Genomic DNA, 16,232 nt, shown 5'->3' with positions numbered 1-16,232 from the left:
GTCTATACTGCATCTACATCCAAACTCAATAGTTTGCTTCATCGAATGCTTTCCTGGCTTTCTTTAGTTCTTCATTCATCATCAATAAGTCCTTGACCCGGGCGTATTTCCGAGAGTCTTTTCGAATCAAGAAGATCATATCTTCTACTTGTACTCTTCCAGGACGACCAACCTCCATGGCTTTAAGAGTCTGTGGATAAAGACATAAAGATGAACATGGTCAGTCACTGTATCTGTCCAATACTGCAACAAATTCCTCACAGGATATAGAAGTTGCAGCTGGTGTGGTGTGGCAAATGGACAAAACTTAGTAATGAGCTCCCCTTATGAAAGTGGCCATTTGAATTAGTTTGCATCTAGCCAAGTCTTGAATGAGTCTATTGATACAAAATCAACACCAAAACCATGTGTGACTTGCTGAAGAGATATATTCTTTTGAGTATTTGTCTTGCTATATTCTACCACTGCCCGCAACTATCGCGGAGTAGATTTTTCAGAATTTGGAAGACTTCTCAGTACTGAAAATTAATGTCCTGTTTTTTTACTACTACCTGGGCGGAGTGAGTTTTTGGTCAGAGTGTTTTGACACGCTTGCTCTAGTCATCATCAGAATAAAGTTGGTGGTTATTTTCTTACCATTTCTGTGATGAAGTCTAGCACCAGATCTTCCAGTAAATCTACTGACTCGGTGTAAGGATTCTGATCATCACCAAAGCCGTACATCATGCACCTCACTGTAGCGTCCAATAAAATGAAACAAAAACTGCTAGTAACATCATGTGTATAAAGAGACGTTAACTGTTAACATAAACTCAATTTGTAGTACCGGGCCTGACCCAAATGCAATGCAAACAATTACCAGTTTAAAGTTTCTATTTAAAACTTAATTTCCCTCATTGAGGTGCCTTTAAGAGTATTTGCTCTATGGAGGAATTTAGAGTTTTAAAGTATCCTAATGATTGGCCTAATAAAATATGGCCGTACATAAAATGCATAAATTACAAAGCACCCTCCAAAAAAGCATATGTTAGTGATAACAAGTGAGAACGTACATTCTGTAACATGCGATGTTACATTTACTTTATAACAATTACTTCAAAATCAAATAAGAATTCAACAGGACTGATTAACAGTAATCCTAGAACTATGATTCGTTCTGCTATGATGACGATAACAGAACGAACCATAGTTCTAGGATTGGATTACAGGGCCTACGTACATTCCTTGGAAAACATTCTCTTCTTCTTGCCTCCTTCTCCTTGTTCTGTCTCACTCGCTGAAGCATGATCGCCGCTATCCTGAAATATAAACAGCAAGATGGAAAAGGTTGTTTAACTTCAAATTATCGCAAACTTACCAGAACCTTACTCAATCCATGTGGAAAGAATCTGTTATTTGATAATAACATGTTTCTTTTGACAAAAGTCTCACAGTCACACTCAGACACTACACTAGCAATATTGGCAATTGGAAAAGTTTCCGTATCCGATCCCGCCATCACTTTTTTCATTTATGAAATTGAAATAAAATAGTATTTATTTTGCTCATTATTGTTATTGTCATACACGAGTCTTAAGTGAAGTATGACAATCATTGAATCAGTCACAATAATTTCAATTCAATTATTTGATTCACATACCCCCTAAATACCCCCCCCCCCCCCATTTAAATTATTTAAAATAAAACATAACCCATAAACTTACATATAAATTCCTTTTGTTTTTGTAAAAAGAAGTTGTCCATCTTAATAAAATGGATTCCAATAAAATAAATAACTAAAATTTCGATGTAAAAGTTTGTATCAATCTGTATACATGGAATCTTGAAGAAAGTCCTCCAACAGACAATAATTTAATAAAGCTTTTAAATTAACAACATTTACCTCCGTGGGTTCCGCCATTTTAGATGTCAACAAATCTTAAGATGAGAATCAATAGAGGGCGCTCGACCAAACCCACGGTAATATTTTTTTCCTCTGGACCCAACCACGTGACGAATGCGACACGATGACCTCTGTATCCACATGTGTGCGTTACGTACGGATATGATGTAAGAGCTTTGATGTGCACCCACTCTGCATGACTTGTGTGCAAGATCAATTTCTGAGTATTGACCATTGTTCAGTTGTTTGCACAGTCTAGTTTTGTGCGATTTGATTACGTAACTTCAGGGCCAAAGGTCCCTTGAAAACGCTGCCTGGCTACGATTCGTCTAGTCACTCTTGCTTCTCTGCGAAAACTGATCGAGTAGAGTCAAAAGTTTTAACATAATTTACGTGAATCCAGAGCCAGAACAGAAGTAAAATGCCGGAACCAATTGAAACGCAATCTGAAGCTGTAGCAGTAGCTGTCGAAGCTGAAGTTGAGAAACCGAAGCTGAAAGCATGTTGTGCCTGTCCAGAAACGAAAAAAGAAAGGGATGCTTGGTGAGTGTAAAAACATGGAGGAAAAATCCTTCCCCAATGGTCCTTTGAGTTTGACCTTCGACTTCGTCTGGTGTTCATCAGCCAGCCAGACGAAGAATAGAATCGTGGAGTACAACTTTTACAATAATTAATAGTCATGATAAAATGATAGTAACTTTGAATTTCTACTTGCAATACTAAAGGTAAAATTACTATCCTATATAGGCTTCAGCCTGTTCTGTAGCCTTGTTCAATAATAATGAGAGGAAGGGTACACTTTTAACTACTCCTAGAACTATTTCAGTTTCATTCCGCTGTCGTTCGCGGAGATGATAGCGGAACAAAACCGAAATAGTTCTAGGAAGGAGTACACTTCAACCATAGATGGAGGTAGACCAATAATATACAATTATTGCACGCTGTGACGGGGTCCATGTTTGTACACCCGAGGGGGAAAATGGCACCCGAGGCGAAGCCGAGGGTGCCTTTTTCCCTCGAGGGTGTACAAAACCCATGGACCCTAGTCACAGCGTGCAACAATTGTTTTGTTATACCTTTGTGACATTATTATTCACAGTTCTGTTGTCATCTTCAAACTTTATTACGACGGACTATTCATTGTTTAATAAGCAGACGAACAAGAAACAATTCCCTCGAACCCGCGGTTGTTGCGTACACAGCGCTGGAAATCGACCAACGCTGGGAACGATCAAGGTGATGTATACCGGTGTACATCACTTTTCATGTTACCCGACCCGTCGAGCCATGTAACATGCGTATTTGTAGCACGGCACGTGATTGGTTCTCGACCAATCAACTTCACAATTTTGTACAGAGGTATAACAATAATTGTTCTACCACCTCAACTGGTGGTTCAACCAGTAATTTCCCTTCCTCCATGATCTTTCCATTCCAGTTTGTACGGATCAGAGATCAGACCATTTTTAATTTTATAAACATATTTTCATATTATTCAGCGGCAATTTGTATCTCCTCTGTTGATGAACTGGTTGGATTTTGTCCCTCTTTTCTGTTGCACTATTTCCTGTTGCCCCGTTTTCTGTTGCCCCATTTTCTCTTGCCCAACTAAACTAAAAATGCTTTTTAATATTAAGACTATGTCATTTTCTAAATCCCATTGTTGTTCCTTATTTGAAATCTCAAAATATAACATATTCTTTATGTTTTTAGAAGTTTGCACAACAGCATGAATGAACACATGTTGTTTTTGTTTTCTTGACTGTATTAAAATATTCTTGTTCTCACTTCTCAACAGCTTTGCTTTGGTTTCTAGTGACAGCAGAAGCCAAAGCTATGATATTTATTGGCCAATTACACATGGCCCAATTTCAAAAAGCCTGTAAGCGCAAACTCTGGCTATAAAGCACAATCTGCTCAGCAGAAACAGGTTACCAACCAATAATCCATGAAGCGTGTACTGTTGTCACTTGTGCCCCACTCATTTCTTGCTCAGCAAATTTTCTGAGCAGCATTTTCTGCTAAACAGCTTTATGTCATTTGGCACTGGTCTCTACTTAGTTGATGACATTGTTTTTTCCATATTTTTGGATTGTGGTATTTCCTTGCTTTTAACATTTGTTAGCTTTTTATTCATTGTCAAATTTTTCTAATTATTTTGTTATGCGCTTGTTAACATTTTATGTAAACATAAATATAGGTGCAATATAGGCCTAAGTAAATTAACTATCACATGTATTATTAATTATTATTGTCGCCAACCAGTGTTTCATTCTAAAATGGTGATTTTGTTTTTGTTTCTTTTGTTAGTATAATGGAGAAAGGTGAATCGGAATGTGGAGACCTCATCGAAGCTCACTTAGGTTGCATGAGGAAAATGGGATTCAATATATAGTAACAGATAAACCTACAATTTCAATGGTATGTATTTCTAAGTGATTTATTTTAAAATGGGAGTATATTATACACCTATGCAACTCTTTTCATTCCTATTTGTTATGTTTTTTGCTTATCTGCTTGTTGTAAGATTTTATGAGTGTTTTCTCTTTGAATTTACTAAGCTGATTTTTATATTTGTGTAAAGCGCTTTGAGGATTTGCTTAAAGGCAGTGGACACTATTGATAATTGTCAAAGACTAGCCTTCACAGTTGGTGCATCTCAACATATGCATAAAATAACTAACCTGTGAAAATTTGAGCTCAATCGGTCATCAAAGTTGCGAGATAATACTGAAAGAAAAAACACCCTTGTCACACGAAGTTGTATGCGCTTAGATGGTTGATTTCGAGACCTCAAGTTCTAAATCTGAGGTCTTGAAATCAAATTCGTGGAAAATTACTTCTTTCTGTAAACTATGGCACTTGAGAGGGAGCCGTTTCTCACAATGTTTTATACCATCAACCTCTCCCCATTACTTGTCACCAAGAAAGGTTTTACGCTAATAACTATTTTGAGTAATTACCAATAGTTTCCACTGCTTTTATGGTGCTTTATAAATGTTCATTTATTATTATTAATTCAATGATGGCTTGCATTTGTGTATATTGTTGGTACACCTACATGTGTTCATCTGTCCCTAATTGCTGCTTATACTGAACCATTGTGTACCTAATAATATCATACCTCATATAGATGTACTATATTGTACTATATTTTGTAAGGACTAGTCTTATTTATCTCAAGTTAGAATGAGTTACTCATCCTGACTTTAGGACTAGCCTCATGTGTTAATATCTCCTAGGACTAGTCCCAAGTTCTTTGTGAAAGCGACCCCGGGTTTTGAAGTTAAAGTATTCAGGTTTTTTAAAAGCATTCAGGTTTTGTAGAGTATCCATGATTTTAAGTAAAGTTTCCAGGTTTTTATAGCATAACTGTTTTAATTTCAGAAACAATTAGTTGGACTTGAAACTTTGGGTTGGAAGTATAAGAGAGCTTAACACCATAATTTATACCACATCTATAACAAAACATTTCATTCATTGCAATTGATTAGCATAATTGAACATTACCACTTTTGGTTTTCTTTGTTTTGTTGTTATTTTTCTAGATCAGGATCAAGCATATCTCACTGTGTGAAGAGACTTTGGATTGATGAAGAATGCATGGAAACTAAGAAGAGTATTGGGAAATGAAGAGATTGTCCTCAGGCAAAGATTTAGTTCACTTAGTGTGGCAAAACTTTGTAAATAACAATTGGGAAAACTTGTTTACTTCTTAATTGTCCCGATTAAATTTCTATTTTTAGTTGATTATTGTTGTTTGATTGCAGTAGTATTATAGATGAATAGATTATTTTAGTAGATTCTTTGGGTGTATGATGTAATTACTTTCCTTAGCTAATAAATCTGTTTTCTTAATTTCAAAATCTTTAAGAGAAAATACATTCAATATTAGTCCAATTGCCTGACACTCTAAATGCAATAAATTCTAGAGTTTTGTAACTTTCATAATAACCTTAGGGGTTTGACTGTACAGTCATGGTTCTCTATATAAGTATACATAGCCTTTTCAGTGGTGTTTTATAAACCCACCTGTGTACATTATTTCAATTATGAGAGTAATGCGAGTGATTTGAACACCAAGTTAGATTTGCTGGTACCCTGTCTTCAAATGAGGAAGTGAACTTACCTGCAAGCCTTTAAAAGTACCAGTCTTTTTTTTAAATAGTCATTGTTCTGAGTCACCTTTAAACTATTTCAAAGGCATCAATGCAGTGCTATCAAAGACAGCGATTTTAAAGAGTTTTCACTTCAAATGCAGTGAGTTTGAAGGGTTTTACTTAAAGGACAGTGAATTTTAAGAAACCTAGAAATGTGGAGTTGAGAATCAACATTTAATTTACTTGTATTTGATCAGAGTACAAGGATCATGTACTCGATTTGTGTTGTATATTCCCATCTTGCTGTACAGTCAGTTTCATGAATCTCAATTTGCAAAGTCTGTCAAGTGAATTTTGCTGGTCAAATTATTCAAGCTTGTACCATAGTTGAGATCTTCCATGCTATGTATTTGGTGTGTGCAGTGGTTTTGAAAAAACTCCAGTTTAGAAGTGGTCTTTAGTGCTTTCATTTCACAATTCTACACTATGGTTAACAAAACTATATTTTTGGGTTTTAAGTGTGAATTTTGTTTAAAATTAAGCGGGGTAAAAATATGTGAGAAAGTATTCAAATTTAATAGATTGAATACAAATATAATGTTGTCGGATCAATATTTTCCTGATCGATTTTTATCCAGTGAAGGATGATGCATGTAGTAATAAAATTAATAAAATGGTGTTTATTATAGAAGAGGTTCCCTTGTATTTCTGTGTTTTCTTACGCTTCATTGCTTTTGCTGTTGAGCTATGAAACTTGAATACCATGTTGTTGGAGTTGGAGTGCTCTGTTTCTCCAGTGGTAACGTTTCTCACTTTCCACCTTTAGGACCCTGGTTCGAAGCACGTCTAGGGTTACTTTGTTGATTGGGTTTTTAGTGCCTACCCGACTCCATGTTTTGTTTTTTTCTCCCAGTAGGGAGCATGCAATACTAAAGTAGTCAGAAGGCGGATCAAGACCAAAATTTTAGGGGGGGGGACCAAATCTGTCAAAGTTGCAGAATGCAAGAGCGAAGTCTTTACATTACAGCGTGGGGTCTGGGCCCGCTTAGGGGCCCTGGAAAGTTTGAGATGCGCTGTGGTGCAATCTAACTAGAGGCATAACTGACGGAAGGAAACTGAACAAAAAGCTTTCACAATTTTGGGTGTATCTTTTGTTTCCCATTCACTGATTCGTGGTAGTTGAACACCACTTGGTGGTTTCCCAGGGTTCCGTCGAAAATCCACAGACATACTTCTTGGTAGGGATTGGAACCCACAACCCCTATCATTCTAGAGCAGGTATCAAACCAGTAGACTACCGAGTATGACTGGGTGCGAGGGGGGTAGTTTTAGTTCCATAATTAGCGGTGGTTACTGCAAGCATTTAATACTAGTATAGAACCCATATGTTAACAAAAGAACCAGGGAAAACTGGGCTAGAATTGCTCTGTTGATAGAGCCCGGCAATTTGATATGGAGGCCAAAGGCTCAAGTCCCACTCCAGTCAATTTTTCTTTGTTCAACCCAAATTAATTAAAAATTTACTTGGTCCTTTTGTGGTGATTTCCAAATTTCTGACATTCCTTAGCCTGACCCTAGCCCTAAATAAAAGTAAAAGTCTATGGGTGCGTTCGTTTAGCTTCCCTGGTGTGTGATGGGGTTTTTTTCCAGGACGATCGTGTGCAGATAATTACCCACGTTCGTCCTGGAAAAAAGAACCGCCACACGCCGGGGTCGACCCAGGGAAGCTAAACGAACGCACCCTATAAAACATTTGTTTCGATGATTGTATAACACTAGCAGACGACGCAAGAATTTACAAAACCGCTACAGTAATAATTATACCTGTACTCTGTAAACGCTTTAATTAGGTCAACATCACTTGTTGCCAGACTATTTCACTGGTTCTCGCTGTTCTGTGTAAAGCTAATACGGTGTGTAAAAAATTAACGATTACCAGCGTAAATAGTTTATCAAGATTGTTTTATTAATGGTTGCCAGATAGCGAGAAGTCTGGAAAATGAATCGAAATCCAGACGGTAATTTCGTCCTTCATGGGCGTCAAACCCCAATAAGGTAAAAACTTATTTCATCATCAATAGTTCAGGAATATATTTGGACAATTTCAACATTTGAATTGTACGTAAGAAGTGTTAAACAGTGCGAGTTGTTTTCGTTGTTATGGACGCGCTCATTGCCGTTTTTGGTTTAGTTCGAATGGGCGAGGCGCTGCAACAACTATTGCTTTTTTTTCCACGGAGTGCAATGCTATTTTCTATGTGAAATTGCTCCGAATACTAAACTATCCGAAATTATTTGAGTGATACTAAATACTTAAAGTAGTACTGTAAATAATGAGGCAAATTTATATAACTACTAATTATGACTCAGCCCCACACTTGTGTGGCCAAGGATAGATTCAGCTATCCTTGGCCATTCAAGTGGGGCTAATTATGACTTCAGTACACAAAAATACCTAATCGTAGGGAGTACCACTATTATATTTAATATGCATTTTATTTAAAACCATTGGACCCTTTCGGTACAGAAAAAAAAAAAAAAGTTCACAGATTTACAAATAATTTACAGGGTTTACAGAAGGTAATGGTGAAAGACTTCTCTTGAAATATTAGTCCATGAAATGCTTTACTTTTTGAGAAAACGGTAAAACAATATAAATTCTTGTTAACGAGAATTACGGATTTGTTATAAACACATGTCATGACACGGCGAAACGCGCGAAAACAGGAGTGGGTTTTCCCGTTATTTTCTCCCGACTCCAATGTCCGATTGAGCCTAAATTTCCACAGGATTGTTATTTTATATATAAGTTGTGATACACGAAGTGTGGGACTTGGACAATACTGTTTACCGAAAGTGTATAATGGCTTTAAAGGCAGTGGACACTATTAGTAATTACTCAAAATAATTTTAGAAGTAGAAGTATAGAAGTACAAGATCCGTTTATAGAATGTTGGAAAATAAATGGTGGGGTATTATAAAGGGGTATAGGAAAACCTTTCTTGGTGACAAGCAATGGGGAGAGGTTGATGGTATAAAACATTGTACCAAAACTACCAAACCTGTGAAAATTTAGGCTCAATCTGTCATCGGAGTCCAGAGAAAATAACGGGAAAACCCACCCTTGTTGTTTCCGCAAGTGTTGCAGTGTCATGAAATGTGTTTAAAATAAATCCGTAATTCTCAATATCGAGAATTGCTAATTTTGTTAATGTTTTCTCAAAAAGTAAAGCATTTCATGGAATAATATTTCAAGAGAAGTCTTTCACCATTACCTTCTTTAAACCCTGTTGTAAGTTGTTTGTAAATCTGTGAACTTTTTTTTTCTGTTCCGAAAGTGTCCAATGGCTTTAATTTAATCTGTCACTACTGTTCTGCCTAAATTGTACAAAGGTTGGCAGTCCCAAAAACAAATTTTGATCTCAATTCTTCGACAAGGACAAAGGATAATGTTTTTAAACATTTAATACAACATTTAACAGCAATTTCTTTTATAATTTAGAAAGTGTTTTATTTTTGTTTGCAGCTTTGACAAACCAAAGGATTATCTGACTAATTCCCAGCGAACAATAAGTACAAGGAACTTATCCCAGACGACCCTCTACCGTCCAGACAGCCAAACATCAACTCGAGACACTTTACGTAGTTCTCATAGCACCCCAAAGAGACGACAAAATAAGGAGCACTCGTCAAGAAAACATGAGGAAACGGATTCCGTCTTTGATGCAGAGAGTTTGTTTGGATCCATGAATGGTGGTACCGAAGCAAGAAAACAACGGAGAGAACGAAGCTTATTCCCAAGGGACAGTGAGTTGAGTTTAGATCTCACAAACCTGAGTAACAGTCTAAGCAAGAGTCTTAATAAAAGTGTCAGCTTCAGTGAACATTTAATTCACACAAATGGCTCCAAGTACAACGACGAAGATGAATTGGACGATAGCTTTGAAGATGAACTACACAAATTAATTGAGGAAGACAGAAAAGAAAATCAAAGATTTGAAGAGGATCTTGCTGGAAAGCCGAAGAGTCGAGAAGAATCTCAATGGTTTACAGGACCTGTCCATTTAACCAAAGACTCGGAGTATCCGATATTTCAAAGTTTAGGTATTGACATTCCACGTGTCTCTCCAGTCAACCGAACTGCTGGTATGATAGGCACTGAAATCGCACAGCGTAAGATCGCAAACCAGATGCATTTGGATGATTTCACACGCAGTTATTTTCCGGTAACTCTCGGAGAAATGCCATCCATCATGAGAACTGTGACCCCACAGCCGCCTAACTCCGTCAGTAAAAAATACGCACGAGCTCAATCAGCAAAAGAATCTAGAAATAAAAGTGGACGGTCATCATCAACAATGAGGTCTAATTCAACATTTGGACAGCGCAGTGGCCGGAGTAGTGTTAGTACTTATGACGACCCTAAAGCAAGTGCCCTGTATGACTATAACTACCTGAGAGCGTCGCAGCCCTTGGTAGATCAGACTGTATCTGTAACTCCTTATCAATATGAACTTGCTCAACTCAAGATGGAAAGATTAAGACTGGAGGAACAACGGATGCTGGAATCCAAACGGCAGGAGGAACTCGAACGTATTAGAGGCCCTACACCTAAATGGTAGGTCTGAGGTCATAATAATATCTACTCTTACATAGCGCAATTCAAAAGAATGATCATTGCGCTCCAACATTATTACCCCTGGTCACTGGGCCGTCAGTTCATTCCTTAAACCATCTCAGCTCCCTGGGGAGTATACAGTCTGTGCTACCAAGTATGTAGCACAGTAAAAGCCGACTAAAGCTAAATTGATCACAAGAACCCATCTCTGCCTTGACGGGTACCCATTTCCCCTGGGTGTTGAGAAGCAATTATAGTTAAGTGTCTTGCTCAAGGACAAAGTAGCTTGAATGGGATTCGAACCCATACCCTGATGAGTCAACACACAGAACTTGAGTCCAATTCACTAAATCGCTCGACCTTGATGTGACATCAGATGTCAGCCAGGGTAATGAAAAAAAGATGTGCATTGAACTGAATACAATTTTTCTTAAATATTCTTTAGTTTCTATTTTGTCCTTTTTTTATTACTCCTTTTCAATTTTTATTGTAACAGTAAAATATTCAAGTGATTATTTTTGTATTTTTTTTTAACAGGTATGAACTGAAGACGCCACAGTTCACATATGAGATGCATAAAAACAACAAACTTTGGGAGAGCAAGAAGGACTGGCAGAGTTTGATGGACTATCGAGAACAGTTGTCAAAATCTTCAAAAGATTTTTCTCAAACCAATCTTGGTGGATCCTTGTATTGAAGACTAATCAATTAAGGCTTCTAACTGGAGACCTGGAAAAAATATCACAATAGGGAGACCCTTAACATAGGGGTAGATAACTCAGTTGGTAAAGTGCCTGCACGTTAATCCTGAGGTCGTTGGTTCAAGTCCCATGTAAATCTTTCTTTGTTCAACCCCAAATTATTTTGAAATCATACCTTAGGTCCAAATTAGGTCCAATACACATTTACATTTTCCTAATAGTGGTCCCCTTACCAGAGTAAAATTGTTGTGCCCCTTTAAGAGCGGAGTTCAAGGCCAGATAGATTGAGCATGTCTTGCATGCTTCAAACTTTGAAACTGATTTTAAATGTACATTCATAAATACCTCAGACAGTTTCGCTATTCCGATTGGTGGAGAGCGCGTCACGTGGGTGTGTATAAACCTTTGTTTATGACCGGTAACAAGTGTTAATTCATGGGCGTGACCTTGCATCTGTTCTTTTTAGACAGTTTCTTCATTCCTATTGGTCGAGAGCAACGGCTGAAACAGTTGTGCCACACGCGTGATGCGCACAGCATTCCCTTATCAGGAGTTGTTTACCCGAGGGCGGCGGAGGGCTTTACCATTTCATAGCTGGAGGGGTGTTTTGTTGAAAGAAATCAATTAACAATTATAATTTTTGCATTTTATTTTACTTTACTTTTTGACTAAAAAGTGATGATGTTTTTGACTGAAAAGGTTAATATGAATGGAAATCAAAGTGTGTTGAATCGGTTTTCAACTAGTGGTTCAAACCCGCCGAGGCCTGGTTCTTTATAATTTACCTCGACTTCGTCTCGGTAAAATTATCAAGAACCAGGCCTCGTTGGGATTAAACCACTAGTTAAAAACCTCTTTTACCACACATTGATTCCCTTATTAATTTATTTCATTAAATTTAAAAACATGGGCCCAGAAATTGAGGTTGCAGGTTGCGTAGTGATACTTGTAGTGAAATAGTCTGGCAACAAAGAGGACTTGAATATTTTTCGCGACGAGAGATGTGTTACAAAGATAATGTTTAACATGGACTTAGAAAATAGCAACTTTTTTCTACATTATACTCAGGATTTACACATGTATACTATTTAGTGTTTCTGTGCAAACAATTACTACTTTTTATGAGACTGAACTCATTGTTGATATCTAGGCTAATGTTTCATTGATAATTAATGTTGTGTGCCTTATCATTTCTTCTGGCATGTCTGGAGCAATAGTTATTAACAAGTTCGCGGTGAGTGAAGTTTTCATACTAGTTTACATTCAGCTGTTTGAAAATGTTTTTTAATGATATAATATCTTTTATACTTATTCCTGCTCTTAGTTTAAAGGCAGTGGACACTATTGGTAATTGTCAAAGACTAGCCTTCACAGTTGGTGTATCTCAACATATGCATAAAATAGCAAACCTGTGAAAGTTTGAGCTCAATCGGTCATCGAAGTTGTGAGATAATAATGAAAGAAAAAAACACCCCTGTCACAGAAGTTGTGTGCATTTAGATGGTTGATTTCAAGACCTCAAGTTCTAAATCTGATCTGAGGTCTCGAAATCAAATTCGTGGAAAATTACTTCTTTCTCGAAAACTATGGCACTTCAGAGGGAGCTGTTTCTCACTGTTTTATACCATCGACCTCTCCCCATTACTCGTCACCAAGAAAAGTTTTATGCTAATAATTATTTTGAGTAATTACCAATAGTGTCCACTGCCTTTAAAGAAAATGTAATGTGGTCAATAATAATTTCTTTAATTGTGTTCTTGCGAACTACTTTTCATCTGGAAAGCTTAATTTGTCATGTTTCAGCTTGTGTCTTTCACACAATGGATCATCTTTCAGTGGGAACTTAGTTTGGACTCCCTCTAAAATAATCTCATAGAGACCACTAGATCAAAATAGATGAAAATATTTAGAGCATCATTTGTTTATAATTTTGTTGTAACAAACAATTAACTTTTTAGTTATGAATTACACACCCTGTTCAGTAATAATCAGGGATTCACTGGAAATAGCGTAAAAGTATCGTTCTGTCAATAAAAAAAGGGAACTTTTAGTACAAAAATGTATTTTATAAATTAAGGTCATAGATTTTGTTTTCAATGTGCTGATATGATCATTATTAAAGATGCTTTGTCAGATTTTTGGCCGATTTGACCCAAAAAGTTTGATTTAAAATTGAATAGGTATTTAGATGGGGGTCGAGAAAGTTACAGGCTTTCATTTGAGCCATTGCTCGAAAAAGTCCGCCAATTATTAGTAGCAGTGAAATAAAGTGCTCAAAATTAGTTTTTGTCTGGATCCTGACAATTATATCACGTGACCAATTCTTGTGTTTAATAAGAAACGTTTTAAATTGTCATGGTTCCTGACCATTAAAAGTAAAAGTTAAACTTTTTTCGTTAGAGCGGGTGATACTCTTTGAAATACCATTCACTCAAAAAAATCTATTTTTTAACGTTTGGGGCCAAAAATCTGACATAGCATCTTTAAAGAGTATTTTGGCATCGATGCAATGCAAAATTTGTAATCGGTTTTTCACTATTATCTCGTGACCCAGTTAGCCGATCGATCTCAAACTTTTAGGGTTTGTCAGTTTATGAATATGATGGATTACAAAAAGTGCTTACACTGCCAGCAACTGTTTTGTTAGCAAAAAACAATTCTGTAATGTTCTTTTAAACTAAGTTATCATTACAATTTTGTGATCTGAAAATGTGAACCAAAACCCAATATTTATGAATGAAAATTAATGGTTGAAGCTAAATATCTGATGGGGTGTTAACAAAGTTTAGAGTTTTATCTTTACAATTATATATTTTTATTGGATTTGAGAATATTGAGTATGATTAATAAAAGATTGAAAATGCCTCGACATGTCACGAAGTGAATTGATTTAGAGAAATTACGTAGTTGTACAAAGTTAAGTTTGCGTTTAAGAGTAACAAGATTTTGGTTTTTATGGCTAATGGGCCCGTAAAGTTCGTAGACTTCACTTTAAAGAATGGGAGTTACTAAAGATAATAGAATCCTCTGTGATTGGCTGTAATTTATATGGGCCCAGTAGTGCGTGCTTCTGTTTCGATGATGCACCCCTTCGGTAACAAAACATTGGGAGAGCCTTGACAAGACTCTCACACTTTCACTTACAAGTCGGATCTTCAATCAATGCATCCTCGTGCTATCCTACGGGGCAGAAACATGGACAACAACTAAGACATTGGAAAAGAAACTGAGAGTCACAGAAAGAGCAATGGAGATGATCATGGTAGGAGTTGCAAGAAAGGACAGGGTCAAAAATGAGGACTTTCGAAAAAGAAAAAAAATGTCAGGGACATCATACAGGAAATAAAAACAGAGAAATGGAGGTGGGCAGGCCACCTTGCAAGACGCCACGACAAAAGACGGACACATTGCATTACGGAATGGACCTCAAGAACACATACGAGACGTAGACCAAGCAGGCGTTGGATTTACGACTTGGAACCGTCACATTAGAATTAGAATGATTTATTCAGCCAACGTTAAAAAGTTAAAAACCTAAAACATCGGAAATTGTAAAAATGCAACAAACAGTAAAGATCGTTTGGAAGCAAATTTTATTTGCGACTTGAGATATCCGAGGAAAGGACGTTGTGTTTGTCGATGATAGAGCCGGTCATTGAGAACTGAGCAGTTTCCGGATTAAATTCTGTAGAATTATGTCTTGGAAATGAGCAATATTGAGTGCTCCGAGAGCGTCAAGTACAGTACAGTAACCATGGAGGAACTAATAATATATTTCAACTGATCATTAAAAGCAGTTTCATTGGCGTGTACTACAAACTCTAGGCCAGGATCGAAAGAATGACCTGTAAGTATCATATTTTGTTGTGTTTGATAACTTGATTTGAGAAAGTATTTGTTTGATTTAGATTTTGAGATCAAGTAATTTGGGAGTTTGTGTTTGAAGGCAGTGGACACTAATAGTGTCACTATTACTAATTACTCATAACAAAATAATTATTAGCATAAAACCTTACTTGGTGACGAGTAATGGGGAGAGGTTGATATTATGAAACTTTTGTGAGGAGCGGCTCCCTCTGAAGTGACAAATAGTTTTCGAGAACAAAAGTTATCTTCCACGAATTTGATTTCGATACCACAGATTTAGAACTTGAGGTCTCGAAATCAACCATCTAAAACGTACACAACTTCGTGTTATGACAATGGTGTTTTTCTTTCATTATTATCGCAACTTCGACGACCAATTGGAGCTCAAATTTTCACAGGTTTGTTATTTTATGCATAATGTTGGATACACCAAGTGAGGAGACTGGTCTTGACAATTACCAATCTGCCTTTAAGATGTCGCCTTTTTATATTAGTTTGGTATTATTGCAGTGGATTATTATAGAAAATAATGAATGTTTATGAGTGTAACGGTGCGAATAATGTTCGTGAGTTGAAAGATGGGATGTTCTATTCAACGTTCAAACCAAATTGATTTTCTGCAAGTAGAAATTTTGAAATTTGGTTTGGTGCAAAATGTAAAATCCAAATTTCTGCTAGTGCAAATTTGGAAATTTGGGTTGTTGTCTACTTTTCGACCGCCAGTCATTGGAAAAAAAAGTCAGAGTTTCTGCTAGCAGAAAATGAAGATTTTGGAAAAAAATGGTTTCACTTGAAAGTAAATTCTCATTTTCTTCTATGAAAAAAATGGAAAATTGCGCTGTCCACTTTTGGTCCTCCGTAGGTACAGGAATAATTAGTAGGGCAGATAAGTGCAAAAAATATACAAAAATAATAAACAAACGCCCCAAGATCATTGACCATTAATTGAGGGCGCTGTGCCAATTTTTGCGCACGTGCAGTCGGTGTTCAGCTGCTGAGTAAACACAACCTACTGTCGTCTGCTCGTCCAGTGTCTCCAGATGGAGGTCACAATTAAACTGCAA

The 16,232-nt window shown here is 36.8% G+C and overlaps 3 protein-coding genes across 3 annotated transcripts; 2 read left to right on the top strand and 1 right to left on the bottom strand.

Annotated features, from left to right (window-relative positions):
- Window positions 1-25: 25 nt before the first annotated feature.
- LOC139946809 (transcription initiation factor TFIID subunit 13-like) lies at window positions 26-1,928 on the bottom strand. Its single transcript, XM_071944518.1, has 4 exons — window positions 1,883-1,928; window positions 1,220-1,298; window positions 637-734; window positions 26-190 (listed from the first exon to the last, which is right to left on the bottom strand). The coding sequence occupies exons 1-4, from the start codon at window positions 1,898-1,900 to the stop codon at window positions 26-28; spliced, it is 360 nt and encodes a 119-aa protein (XP_071800619.1). The 5' UTR covers window positions 1,901-1,928.
- Window positions 1,929-2,069: 141 nt separating this feature from the next.
- Window positions 2,070-6,675, top strand: LOC139947023 (cytochrome c oxidase copper chaperone-like). Its single transcript, XM_071944841.1, has 3 exons — window positions 2,070-2,425; window positions 4,193-4,303; window positions 5,431-6,675. Exons 1-2 carry the CDS (start codon window positions 2,304-2,306, stop codon window positions 4,275-4,277), a joined length of 207 nt encoding a protein of 68 aa, XP_071800942.1. The 5' UTR covers window positions 2,070-2,303; the 3' UTR covers window positions 4,278-4,303; window positions 5,431-6,675.
- A 1,253-nt stretch (window positions 6,676-7,928) lies between these two features.
- LOC139946991 (uncharacterized) lies at window positions 7,929-14,159 on the top strand. Its single transcript, XM_071944796.1, has 3 exons — window positions 7,929-8,037; window positions 9,509-10,600; window positions 11,138-14,159. The coding sequence occupies exons 1-3, from the start codon at window positions 7,982-7,984 to the stop codon at window positions 11,295-11,297; spliced, it is 1,308 nt and encodes a 435-aa protein (XP_071800897.1). The 5' UTR covers window positions 7,929-7,981; the 3' UTR covers window positions 11,298-14,159.
- Window positions 14,160-16,232: the final 2,073 nt, after the last annotated feature.

The sequence above is a fragment of the Asterias amurensis genome, chromosome 14, assembly GCF_032118995.1.
Source record: "Asterias amurensis chromosome 14, ASM3211899v1".
Taxonomy (NCBI): domain Eukaryota; kingdom Metazoa; phylum Echinodermata; class Asteroidea; order Forcipulatida; family Asteriidae; genus Asterias; species Asterias amurensis.
This window is presented reverse-complemented; position numbering and strand designations above follow the sequence as displayed.

Bases quoted from the DNA above. Each gene is read 5' to 3' on its own strand.
- LOC139946809 (XM_071944518.1), bottom strand. The intron at 735-1,219 runs GTACGTAGGCCC...TGGACGCTACAG, and splicing joins GAGAATGTTTTCCAAGGAAT to TGAGGTGCATGATGTACGGC. The intron at 191-636 runs GTAAGAAAATAA...CTTTATCCACAG, and splicing joins TAGACTTCATCACAGAAATG to ACTCTTAAAGCCATGGAGGT.
- LOC139947023 (XM_071944841.1), top strand. From the start codon at position 2,304: ATGCCGGAACCAATTGAAACGCAATCTGAAGCTGTAGCAGTAGCTGTC. The intron at 2,426-4,192 runs GTGAGTGTAAAA...TTCTTTTGTTAG, and splicing joins AAAAAAGAAAGGGATGCTTG to TATAATGGAGAAAGGTGAAT.
- LOC139946991 (XM_071944796.1), top strand. From the start codon at position 7,982: ATGAATCGAAATCCAGACGGTAATTTCGTCCTTCATGGGCGTCAAACC. The intron at 8,038-9,508 runs GTAAAAACTTAT...TTTTGTTTGCAG, and splicing joins GGGCGTCAAACCCCAATAAG to CTTTGACAAACCAAAGGATT. The intron at 10,601-11,137 runs GTAGGTCTGAGG...TTTTTTTAACAG, and splicing joins AGAGGCCCTACACCTAAATG to GTATGAACTGAAGACGCCAC.